The following is a 13,282-nucleotide window of genomic DNA, read 5'->3' as shown; positions in this document are numbered from 1 at the left end:
AGCTCTGCCCCCAGTAGCCGAAGAAGGCTGTGCCAAGGTGCTCTGGGCCCAGCTCTGCCCCTGGCAGCCAGGGAAGGCCAGGCCACGCCAAGCCAGGTGGGCTTTGCTCCTGGTGACTGGGGAAAGCTGGGCTGCAGTGCACAAGGCCCACGTTTGCTCTTGACAGCTGATGAAGGCTGGGCCACAGTGCACCAGGCCCAGCTCTCCATGTGGCCACCAGAGAGGGCTGGGCTGGCAGTGGGTGGGGCTTAGCTCCAGGAACAGAGCCTGAGGTGGAAGGGGCAGCACTGGAAGTGGGGCTTTACCAGCCCATGCCTCCCCCCCTAGCCTGTGGACTCTGTGACATGGTGACATCGCTTTGTTGTCCAACAGGAAACATTTTTTATATATAGAGAGAGAGATTAAAGTGCATAAATATAAAGTATGTGGTGCCTTGTAATGCAAATTCTATACAGAATAATTTAACTCAGAACAAATAGGCCCTGATCTTGAAATGTGAGCTGTATAGGCAGATGCGTATGGTTATGCAGATTCCATTGCATGGCCAATATATCAAAGGAAAAATAAGTGTTCATCTATATCTAAATACTTTAAAGTGTGCCATAGAAACTAATCAATTTTTATTTTGGGTTTTTGTCTTAGCTATTTATCATTAGGTATTTGGTTCCAATAATCACATTGCTGTACCTTTCCTATAAGGTAAGAATGTTTTTCTTTTAATTGTTTAGTATTTTTCCCCATGGCTTAAAAAAAATCAACCAACCGATGATGTAAAAACATCCCTGTTTTTCATATTGCCTCAAAACTGTATATTTGAAAGCAAATACTTTGGGAGGAACTTTAGATAACAGAATGAGATTTATGGCTGAATTTTAAGTAAATTATGTAATTGCATGGGTAAAAAAGTTGATTGTGTGCTTAAATAGCATATGCATTGACTCAAATAAACACATCTAAGGCTATGTCTGGACTTCAGAGTTATATTGGAAAAAGATACGCAAATTGCGATTCAGAATTTGCGTATCTTTTTCCAATTTTTTTTTTTTTTGGGGGGAAGAGGCTTTTCCAAAATTTCGCCCATTTATACAGGGCCAAATTTCGGAAAAACATCCTCTCTCGAAACATCCCTTATTTCTCATACAATGCGGAATACAGGGATGCCGAAAGAACGCATCCGCTTTTTCAGAAACTGATCACTTGCATCTTAGGATAATACAAGTGCATGTGCAATTGTGGTAGTTGTATGTGCAAATAATCAATTCAAAATTATTTTCGTGCCTATACTCTCTTCTTATTTTAAGTACTTATAGGTAAGTTGCAGTGAAGATATAGATTGTTAACTGGTGTAATGATCCATTTTAGGAACAGAAATGGTTATTTTCTACTCTACTGCTGTACTTCATCTTATGCAATCTTTGAAGTAAATCTACAAAATTATTAAACCAGTTCAAGGTTTGTGTTATCATCAACCTTGTCTCAGGAGCAAAGATAACAAGGCTCAAGTTTTTATATGCAAATAGATGAAACAATGTATTTATGCAATACCAAGATAAAATAAGTTCCATAATAATAGGATATATGAAGTAGACTATTAGTCTAATCAGTCTGTTATATCACTGAGATTTAGATCATTAATTTAATGGAACACTGACAACTGGGCAGGCCTTTCTTTTATCTATATTTATAGAAGCAAAAAAAAAAGCACTTTGATGTAGAAATAATTTCTGTTATATCCAGTGGAAGACAAGATGTTTCCCTTGAAATTATCAGCTTCAAAGAAACTCAAGGTGAAGCTTGTTATCAAAGTTAAAAAAAATTAAGGGAATCTTCATAATAACCAAGGAAGCAGCATCTTGCAATAGAGAAAATTCTGAATCTCTGTTATATCTCCTTGTATGTTTTATTCATTTATTTTAAAAAGCAAAAAGTGAACACAGGTGAGAGGCAAAATAGAAAGTCAGACTATTATCATAATCTGGTCACTGTGTCCCACTAGCTCAAAGATGGGGAATTTAAGGCTTGTCTGGATCCAGCCCCTGAGGCTCAAGGCTCCCCCTCCATGTTGGGGAACCTGCGCTGGCACTCTAACCTCCCCCCTCCCCCCCACCAGTCTCCCCATCGGGCTGGAGCACACAAAATCTACTAGCCTGGGCCCAAATGATTTTTCTGTTGGTTGGGGCCCCGATGCAAAAAAGGTTCTCCACCCTTGCACTAGCTCATGGTTCTTCCCCATTTCAACCAAAGTTTTTGGTTTTTGCACATTTTTAGGGATACTGTGGGGTTTTTTTCTGGTATGCCAGTTTAGGAAACACAGCACCTCTCTGCATTCCAGAGTCTGGATGGGATATATCCATTTCTATCCATGCTGAAGGTGGCAAATCCTTTTTTATAGAATGATGTCTCAGATAACATCTACTATGATGAGATTCAATCCTACTCTCCATAAATTGACATCTTTTGAAGCCAAAAATCCATTTTGAAGTGTCACAGAAGCATATAGGATCCAATCCACAGTTCACTGAAATCAACAGAAGACTCCTTGACTTTTATGGGTTGTTGCTCAGGCCCCTAGATATATTCTAGCTACTTAAAGAACCTGGTGTTCAAATAGCTTGCTTTTCTTTAATACCTAAGCTAATTCTTAGATCTTAAGATCTTAATCTTGCAAGGATCTGAATACTCGGTGTGTGTGAAGAGGTTTAGTTTCTCTCAAAATGTTCAGCATCTTTCAGGATCAGGGCCTTAAGCAAGAATTTTCTGAAAAGGACATGGAGACTTAGCTAACAGGGAATTCAAACAGTTCAATAAGTTTGAAAATGTCAGTTTCCTAAAATTTTGGCTGTTGATATTCTTCTAGGCAGAAAACGTTTTAACAAATAGATTAAAATGCTGCCAATGAACCAGTCCTTGGACTGTGGCCAGAAAATGCAATTAACCTCTCCACTGAGAGAGATCCAGAATCATTCCTTTGTCAGTAAAGGAAAAGGTTTATATATACCAGTCATCCCAATGTTTACAACAACGTTCAAGGTGTAAGTTTAATTCTGTTGGATATTAAGACATATAATATTTGGTTCTCGAAAAGTAGTTGTAAGCAAACCCATTTAGCAGTTATACTTATTATTAGAGGAACTATGTGTGAGCCCCCTTCCTTAAATTCTGAATAAGATAATGAAAGCTTCTTTTAAAACATGTGGTTGCTACATACCTAAATACTTTGCCTGAAAGATTATTTATTCAGCTACAGCTGTGGCTGCAATACTAGCCAGCTTTTACATTAGTTATATATTATGTCTTGAAACCTAAAAGACATCTGCAGTTCTGTTGACATGAATTTTCTGCATTAGTATACTGCAGACTACGATGTTCTCATAATACTAAAGCTAAGTACTAGAGGATTTCCATATATAATGCAGATATACAGAAGCTAATGCAGATTGCACTTATAGTTCCATTCCATATTTGTTCAGAGCGTTATTACTTCAAAGTTGAGGTTTAAAGATTTTTAATCAAAATGTTTAGTCATTATCCAAGTTCTTTAATGTCTTTATATGAATTCTCTACAATTTAAACATAGAAGATGGTCTTTCATATTGTTTGTATGAGTAAGCTATTCCTAAACAAAATGTTCGTACTTGCCAAGGCCACAAAGCTGGTTAATTCTGGAATTTCCATTATGCCATAAAATCCTGACTTTGTGTTTTAAGGAAATCTACCTCTTGAGAAATGTGGTTGGTGAGAGTACAAATTACCTTTATTCAGTCCATTATACCTACCTCTAGCCTGAAACAGGCATCTTTAACTGTGTAGTCTGAAAGATTGAGGGTATAACTATAGTGCATTATTTTTCTGGAAAAACGGCCATTGTTCCGGAAAAACAATACTTGCGTCCACGGTGCTATTGCATTCTTTTGACAAAAAGTCGAAAGAACGGAGGGGTTTTTCCGACAGTGGTAAACCTCATTCTACAAGGAAGAATGCCTTTTCTGAAAAAGTGGCCCTGCTGGCCACTTGGTCCAAACTCATCACAACTCTATAGTTCTTGTCTCCTGCCAGCTCTTAAAGCCACAGGCTCCCAGGATAAGGCTTGTGGCAGAAAGCTGGCCCTGGGAACTGCACCTCACTGCACAGCTCAGACTGCCACACTTACCCGGACCCACTGGCCCTCAGAGGGAGCATGCCCAGGGCTCCCAGGACCTGCCAGGGACACCAAAAGGCATTCACTGTCATGGTCTGGGGTAAGTATGTTAAAGATTAGTTGACTTTCTGATAAGCAAAAGCTTATTGGATAGTCCAGTTGAGTAGTTGATCCCCTGCCCCTTGCTGCCTCTGTCAGATATAGGCAGCAAAGGGGAAGGGCAGAGAGGTTATTCAAGGTGGCAGCACCACACAGCTGAGCCCAGGATCAGCTGTGCAGTGCTGCCCCTTTGACACGCCGCCATGACATTTCAAAGAGGCAGTGCCGCATGGAGCCCGGGTTAAGCCAAACTGGAAAAGGAGGAAGAAACTGTCAGCACCATCACCCTAACCCTGGAGCTGGTACTCCAGGGCCTGGATGTCTCCCAGGCATCCTCTGAGGCCAGGGAGGAATTATCAGGTGAGTGCTCTTAGTTTTTCACACACACAGGGTGGCGGAGGCGGGCGCTGAGGGGCTGGGGTACGATCGTCGCTTGGCCTTCTCGTCTTGACCCTTGCATTGCAGTTTGTGCATGTGGATGCAAGTGCGGCACCAGTATGCACCACACAGCCCCACGAGGCAGCCCCAAGCCCCCCAGGCTCTTTCTCACAGGCTCTGTGGAGGCCACACACACATCTGGCTCCCGGCAGGGGGACACGCCCTCCCACCACCAGCCACCATTGGAAGCATGATGGGTACAAGGACACACATATGCCTGAGACAGACTGAGGAGTGTGGCACATGGGTATGCCTGCCTTCTCAAGGTACCACCTGCTACCAAGGACAGCGCTGCCAGGCACAGGTGTGTGTGTGGCCCTGATGGAAGCCCAAGCTGCTCCAGGACCCTCTCCCACCCATGAGATACTAGAGTGGCCAGACACTTCCCTTGCGAGCTTGTCCATGGGACGGCGGGAGGGGGTCGAGAAATGTGGTCCCCTGGGCACCTCTGAGCCCCTGTGAGGCCTTGCTCCTGGGACCTCACCATTGTCATGATTATGAGGGTTAGCCAGCAGCCTGGGGATTAAGGAGTTAACTACACCTAACCAGGTGGCGTGACCAGTAGGAATGTAGGTGAGACTTTCAAAGTGGGACAAAGGAATGTCATGGCTCCTTCCCCACTCTGTCATGATAAATGCAGAAGTGGGGGTTAGCGAGTATACCCCAAAGCCTTATCTACCAGGTTTTGGTATAAAACTTCTGCTGCCACCACCCAAATATTAATAAGGAGATTAGGGGAAAGATCATTTGGGAAATCTCACCCCTATAAAAATCAGGACACACAAGTAGCCAATGCCAGGTTAATAAAAAGAAAAGAGAAAACTTTTATTATTACAACAATATTCCTGTTGCAAGCATAAGGATCAGATGGAAAGGTAACAAAATATACTTATGGAGGAATTACACGATGGGCTAGAACTTAGTTAAAAGAAAAGCCAAACATCTCTTAAGCAGTGCCAGATATCAGGTCCCATACCCAACCCTTAAAACAATAAAGCCTAATGAAACTATCTAAACCTTACCCTACTTACAGAAAGTGAAGCATTGTTTCTTGGAGAGAGAGAGTCATGCTTGTCCCTCCCTGTAGCTGCAGAGAACTCTCCCAGAGAGAGAAAAGGAGAAAAGGAAAAAACCCAAATTCCTTTGTCCCAGTTTGAAAGTCCCACCTACATTCCTACTGGTCACTCCACTTGGTTAGGTGTAGTTAACTCCTTCATCCCCAGGCTGCTGGCTAACCCTCATAATCATGACAACCATAATCTGGCCCTTGGACTGTAGCTCACAGTTCACAGAGGAGGGCAAGAGCTCAGGGACAGTGTTTCCATGGATTATTGACCACCTCTCCCTCTATTCTCCACAGCCGGACCAGCCATGACTATGGGGCGATCACCAGCAGACGAGCCAGCCGCAGATGACCCTGGGGGAGCCGCAGGCACTGGAGGGTCCAGGACATGGGTGTCCAAACTTTTTTCAAAGAGGGCCAGATTTGATGAAGTGAACATGCGTGAGGGCCGACCATTTTGCCTGACATTCTTTGAACCATTAAAATTAAATGCAAATTAACTATTTTATGCAAAGTTTATTGCAAATGGCACACTTTTCATTTCGTCATATGGATGACAAATCTAAACAGGTGTTAAATCACTCTGCCTTTCATTTCTGAAGGCCAGATGAAAAAAAAGATCCAGGAAGCTGAAATATACGTCAGGAACATTGTAAAGTACATTACATATTATTGGTAATAAAGGTTGTCTGTCAACTTTTAAGTTCAAAAAATATGAACAGGAACATAACACCAAGTATACATGTTGTGTCCAAATATATTTATAACTGATTTAGACCAGCTGACATTAACTGAGATTTTACAATGTATTCATCTCAATACATATGGATTCGTTGGGGGCCATAAAAGATAGGTATTTCCAAATTACCTGTGGGGCCGTATTAAACCGGAACACGGGCCGCAATTGGCCCGCGGGCCGGACTTTGGACATGCCTGGTCCAGGAGAACCTTATGAGGGAGCACATGGCCATCCTCCAGGACAGGCAGCAAACCCTGGCCCACATCTGGGATCCCAGCCCAAGCTCTGAGCCCCCCTCTGTCTTCCCCCTGTCCCGGTTCTGAGCTCCCCCTTCCTCCCCAGTTTCTTTTCTTATGACAAAAAAAACCCACAAAGATTTTGGTTGAATAAACTGTTGTATTTATTGACTGTACAGGGAAGCGGGGAAGAGACGGGTTGTGGGAAAGGCATAGGTGGGCAAGGCACAGGCCCTTAGTGAGGAGGCCTTGGAGAGGCTTACTGGGGTCCTTGAGAGAAACTCTCCCTCAGGGCCTCCCGGATGCGCACCGCCACTTGATGGGCCTGGCAGATGGCAGTTGTGTGCGGCTGCTCAAAGTCCCTTCCCTCCTGGCTGGCCTCTGCCCCCCCCATCCCAGAAGGAAGGCCTCCCCCTTGCTCTCCACAATGTTGTGAAGAACACAACAGGCCAAGATCACCTCAGGGATGTTGTGCTCCCCGACATCCAGGCGGGTCAGGAGGAACCTGAACTGAAGGCGCATTCCACCTGCATGCAGGTCCTGCCCAGTCCAGATGGCCAGTGTAGGGCTTCGTGAGCTACGGCATGATGGGGTAGACCTCATCCTATACAATATAAAGTGGTATCTGAACATCCCCGATCATGATGTTGCGCTGGGTGAAGAATGTGCCTGCCTCCAGCTGAAATGTCTGACCCAGCCTGACCACCCGATAAAAATGTCTGTAAACTGTAGTCGACCAGAGCCTGCAGCACCATCAGAAAAGAGCCCCTGTGGTTAATGTACTGGGCAGCTCAATGTGCTGATGTTCAGATGGGCAGGGCTCAACAAATCAGTGTATCTACTCACCCATGGCGAGTAGATTTCAGCCGGTCGCCCCGTTCACTGGCAGCGCGTGCATGCGCAATGTGGGTTTGACTCATGCACAGTGCGGGGCTGGCAAGTGGATTTCGCCACTGTTTGTCAGCCCCTGTGGATGGGTATATGGGTTTCATCTATGGCTCCCCCATAGTTGCAGAACCCCAGGGTGGCAAATCCAGCCATGATAAGGTCCAGGTCTCCCAGGTGGATAACCCTGATTAGCAAGATGGAGTTGATGGCCCTCATCACCTGCAGAAGGAGACAAAGAAACAAAGAATCAGAGGGGGTCCTGAGCCCTTGGGAGGTCCCCTCCCCACCTCAAACACCTCAGGAGCCACTCCCTATGAGGCTGCCCCCCTGCAGGGCTGTGTGAGGGCGAAACTGCAGAATCTCCTAGAAATGGGGCTTTCAACCTGAGCCCCACCCCCAACCCCCCTTTTCTATAGGGTCCCCCTTTCCAGTACTCCCCTTCCGACCCCCACCCCCAGGGACTGCAGCCCAAGAGTGCCTTACCTCCATGAGGAGGACCCTGACGGTGGATTTTCCCACACAGAACTGGTTGCCCATAGACCAGTAACTGTCTGGGGCGACGAACTTCCAGATGGTGATGGCGACCCACTTTTCCAGGGAGATGGCAGGTTGCATCTGGGTGTCCCATTGATGGACGGCACAGCTCCATGAAGGTGGCCGACAGAGGCATGTAGTGTAGACACAGCCCAAGAGACCATCTTGGCTGAACCAGAAGATATTGAATGATCTAAAAATCATAAAAGAGTCCTACAAAAAGTGCAAATTAGGTCAGATTAAAAAAGAATGAATATAAACATATAACACAGATATGCAGGGACAAAATGAGAAAGATTAAGGCACAAAATTAGATCAAACTAGCTAGAGATATAAAGGGTAACAAGAAAACATTCTATAAATGCATTAGAAGCAAGAGGAAGACCTAGGACAGCGTAGGCCTGTTACTCAATGAGGCAGAGAATCAATGGTGATTAGATATCTAATATTATGAATGAAAGTGAAAATGGGGTAGGATAAGAGGCTAAAATAGAAGAACAAGTTAAAAATTATTTAGACATATTAGATGTCGCCAAGTAACCAGGGCCTGATGAAATGCATCTTAGAATACTAAAGGAGCTGACAGAGCTTATATCCGAGCCATTAGCCATTATTTCTGAAAAGTCGTGGAAAACAGGAGAGATCCCAGAAGACTAGAAAAGGGCAAATATAGAGCCCATTTATAAAAAGGGGAATAAGGATAGCCCAGTTAATTACAGACCAGCCAGCTTAACTTCTGTAACCAGAAAGATAATGGAGTAAATAATTAAGCTATCCATTTGCAAATATCTAGAAGATAATGAGGTAATAAATAACAGCATGGATTTTTCAAGAACAAATCTTTTCAAACCAACCATATAGGTTTTTCTGACAGGGTAACAAACCTCTTGGATAGGAAAGAAGCAGTAGGTGGAGTATTTTGATACTGTCTTGCATGATCTTCTCATAAACAAGCTAGGGAGATACAACCTAGATGGAGCTATTATAAGGTGGGTGCATAACTGGTTGAAAAATTTCCCAAAGAGCAGTTATCAATAGTTCATAGTCATGCTGAAAGGGCATGAGTTCTGCAGGGATCCATTCTGGGTCTGGTTCTGTTCAATATCTTCATAAAAATAAGTTTTAAATTTGAGGGACTCTCAAAGGACGCAGCTTGACAGCAAGCCCCTCCTTTAAATTGAGTGTTATCCAGTGTATCACCTCTGATTTCAACTATAGAAGTATCAGACTGTGAGAGAAGCAGTCAGCACAATTGATTTAGGTCTTTGAAAGTTGTAACAAATAACTTAGACCAGCAGGCACCCAGTACAAGCACTGAGTCTCACACAATATCTGCTTCAGAAGCACACTCAATATTTACCATTAGCTTCCATTTCTAAATATATTTAAGGTGTTGCATAATCTCTAGGAGACAAAGCCATGGAATGGTCTCATTCGTTCTGCTCTTATTTGATCATCGAGCATAAGCTGGGAACTGCAACAGTCCCCAGCTTGCCAATGATATGAGGGCCATCAGAGGGGCAGATATACTAAAGCTCTTTAGCTCAACTATAAGGTAGACAAGATCAATACCTCAAGCCAGTCATTTCCTCTTATCTAGTAACTGAGGTCTGTTCCAGTATGTAGAACTTGATTTGTTCATTTTGTCCTCAGGTTGTTTTGTTTGTAATTCTAGTTCTATCCAGGAATGATGGATGAGCTGTCAGAGTTGAGAGAATTCTATGATCCAGACACAGTGGAGCTGATGAACTGGATTAAGTAAGAGGATTTTTATTTTATTTAAATTAAATTCCATTTATAATAATCCAGTGTACTTCTTAAATGTATTGCTCTCCTGTTCTATTTGCCACAAGTGTTCAGTGAGCTATAGTGACCTGTGTGAATAATTAAAGGGAATATCTAAGGGCTAGAACATCAGTGACTATGGAAATAGCTAGTTTTGATACTTGCCATCCTGCTGTGCCCTGGTACTGCAGTTTACCACTGTTTGACAAGGTTTCTGGAAACAAGTTGTCTCCATTAGTCCCTGAGGGTGGATAAGCATAGATGATTCCCTAGGTTGAAAAGGCAAGAGAATCTTCAGTTGGGAGAAGATGATGGTCGAAGAATATATTGTTATAATTGAATGTCCATGTGACCGTTCATCTCTCTTTTCATGCAGTTCTGCTTCACTTCGTCTTTATTTATTTTTTTTGGTATCATTAAAAAGTGAGGGGAATTCATCTGTGAAAATCTGTTTTCAGAGAGTATGCATGTGCTAATCTCTTACTTTTATTTTAAAATAACTCAGTCTATCTTGTGCATTTGTAGTGGACTTGCTGGCACATGATGGGCACGTTTCAAAGTAGCAGCTCCACACGGAGCTCGGGGTCAATTGGGGAGTCCCCAGTTGATCCCGTGCTCCACGTGTTCCCGCCCCTTTGAAATGCTGCCACGGCATTTCAAAGCAGGAGCACTGCACGGAGCCCAGGGTCAGCTGGGGAGTCCCCACTGATCCCAGGCTCCACATGGCATTGCTGCTTTGAAGTACCTTCCTTTTCTCCTGCCTCCCCCTTGCTGCCTCTATCTGATAGAGGCAGCAAGGGGGGGAGCAACTAGTCAACTATTATGTCTACTCTCTGATAAACATTTGCTTATCACATAGTCGACTAGTCTTTAACATCCCTAACTCAGACTGGGAGTTTACCAGAGTTCTAGTGTTTGTCATCCCTGGAAACTGCATGTATTTGGAATTCTGACATTGTCATTTGCTATTTTATTTTTAAAGCAGAGCTGTATTCTTGAGGAAATATTTTGAAAGTAAAGCCTGAACCTGCTGCTTTGTAGCCTTTAAATATTTTGAACATCCTAGTGTAGCACTGCATTTTATTCTTTCTTCTAAGCTTGCTGTTAACTTCAGTTATTCAAATGTAGTATATTATTAGGGTTGCCAATTTTAGTTGGATGTTTTCCTGGAAGTTTTAACACAACAGTCTTCAGTTCAAAATTAATCTTTAATTCTTGAAAACTCCAGGTCTGTGAGGGTTGGCGACCCTAGAAGCTAAATGGGTGCAATGTATTGTGATAAAACTAGTCACTCAGCAGTTTAACAGCAACTAACCTTTTTCACCACTAGCAATAATCTTATGGACCACAATGATATATTTTCCAGTTCTGTATCCTATGGGAATCAATGTAACTATTCAAAAGTAAATATGTTACTAATTTCACAGTGCTATTCTGAAAGCAGGCCCATTCTGCCTCCATCATTTAACATCTTTGTAGCCACATTGACACCACCTTATGACTAATTTTTATCAGCCAGTGCCATTTAATGCCACACATTTATTAAGATATGGTAAATATTTAATAGCTCAGGTCTCTTGAGTACCATACACAGAGTTGGATATAGGTTTATACATAAAATATACCTTGCTTTGGTTCCAACCATGAACTGGATTTCACTCAGTGCAATGAGAATAATTTCTCATATCTTCCCATTGCTGAGAATGTTAATAGTTTAATTTTAAATCATGACACAGTAAAGTATTTTTCTTTAGGATTTAATGCATTTAGAAATAATATTGTTCACATAAGCTAACTAATTTTTTTATGCACTGTTTGTAGTCAAAACAAATTTATGATGTTCACTTGAAGGTTAGACTAATATTGTCTTAATTTAGAAAGAAGTTGTGGAATCAAAACCTTATACAGTACTATCACTTGGCAATGTTGCTATAGTTAAAGGTCTGCCAGAATTTGCATTATGAACTCTTGATGTCAAGAAATTATTCATTCATTGAAAATTAGTGTAGTTGAATTTCAGTTATCTCTCTATATATACTAAAAAAAACTTGCTGTGGGATGATAGAGTGATGTCATCACGTCACTCTGCATCCTGAAGCCCCTCTCTCCTCCCCTTTCCCCAGTGCCCCTCAGTTCCTCCCTCCTTCTTCTTTCATCCACCCCCTCCCCTCACCCCGTGACTGGGAAGAGAGCCAGACAACCCTCTGGCAGCCAGAGGGAGAGAGTCGGGCCAGTCGCAGCCTGGGTCCAGCCCAACCCCCTAGCAGCTGGAGGAAGAGAGCTGGGCCAGCCTTGGCCCGGCCCAATTCCCTGACAACCGAGGGAGTAGGGAGCCGGGGCTGGCCCGGTCTCGTGGGTGTCCAGTGTGAGAACCTGGACTGCCTACCCCCAAAGAGGGAGGTTTGCGAGTGTAGCAAGCAGAGGGCACAGCCCCCTAGTCTCATATACTATTGAATTAAGATAGCATTGTTCCATTTTACAAATCATTCAACATAAAAAAATCTGATAGATCCAAATACAGTATAAGAGAGTGTACCCAAATACACACAGGTGACAGAAGCCATTAATCCAGTTTAAAAAAAAGTCCAAATACATATTTCCATAGATTTACCCCTTTTTAAAAATATTAAAACAATCTTGACAACCTGTATTGTTTTGTATTTTTAGTCTTTTACCATGTTTTGGGCCATTACTGAAGAATATTGTATCTTTTAGTTTGCGATCTTATATAGGGATGTAAAAGGTTAACCAGTTACCCGGTAAGCATTAGGCCTAACTAAATACTTACTTAGTTACTGATTAACCAGACAGCCAGCTGCGTGGAGCTGGCTGTTGGAACCAGACCAGGTCAGGGCAGCATGCAGGGCCGCATGGTAGGCAAGTTGGGCCACGGCCATGCTGCAGCTACCCCAGCAGGGTCAGGCAGTATCCAGCCCCAGCCATACTGCAGCGGTCTTGGATCCCAGCTGCTCTGCAGCAGTCCCAGAGGGGCCAGGCAGGACCTGGCCCCAGATGTGGGACCCAGCCTCAGATCCCGCCCTGGCCGCACCGTAGTCCCAGAAACCTGGTGGCCCTGCCAGTAGCTCCAGACCTGGTGGTGCCATCAACAGTGGCCCCAACCCCAGCCATCCCACTTGCTGCAGGCCCAGTGACTGCTGTGCAGAGGACCCGGACTCCGACCACATTGCAGTAGACCCAATCCCCGACATGCCTACCTGCAGCCCCAGTAAGAACTCTCGCCCTGGCTGCTCTTCCCTCACCAACAGTTAAACCTGTTAAAAAATATAATTTTATATTATAACTGGTTAACTGTTTCAATCAATATTTACATTTCTAATTTTATACATTCTCTGATACACTCC

The 13,282-nt window shown here is 43.5% G+C and overlaps 1 protein-coding gene across 11 annotated transcripts in view; it reads left to right on the top strand.

Annotated features, from left to right (window-relative positions):
- DPY19L3 (dpy-19 like C-mannosyltransferase 3) overlaps positions 1 to 13,282 on the top strand; it is an 84,755-nt gene that overhangs the window by 59,976 nt on the left and 11,497 nt on the right. For 5 of the 11 annotated variants that reach the window (XM_075940149.1, XM_075940147.1, XM_075940148.1 and 2 more), the window contains 2 exons: positions 643 to 699; positions 9,811 to 9,893. In XM_075940149.1, coding sequence (XP_075796264.1) covers positions 643 to 699; positions 9,811 to 9,893 — 140 coding nt within the window. Of the gene's footprint in view, positions 1 to 642; positions 700 to 4,056; positions 4,239 to 4,454; positions 9,782 to 9,810; positions 9,894 to 13,282 lie in introns of those variants that run through there. The other 6 variants (XR_012906692.1, XR_012906693.1, XM_075940150.1 and 3 more) reach the window with 6 other exon arrangements.

This window comes from Pelodiscus sinensis, chromosome 12 (assembly GCF_049634645.1).
Source record: "Pelodiscus sinensis isolate JC-2024 chromosome 12, ASM4963464v1, whole genome shotgun sequence".
NCBI lineage: Eukaryota > Metazoa > Chordata > Testudines > Trionychidae > Pelodiscus > Pelodiscus sinensis.
Note: the sequence above shows the minus strand (reverse complement) of the source record. Positions and strands in the feature narration are given on the sequence as shown.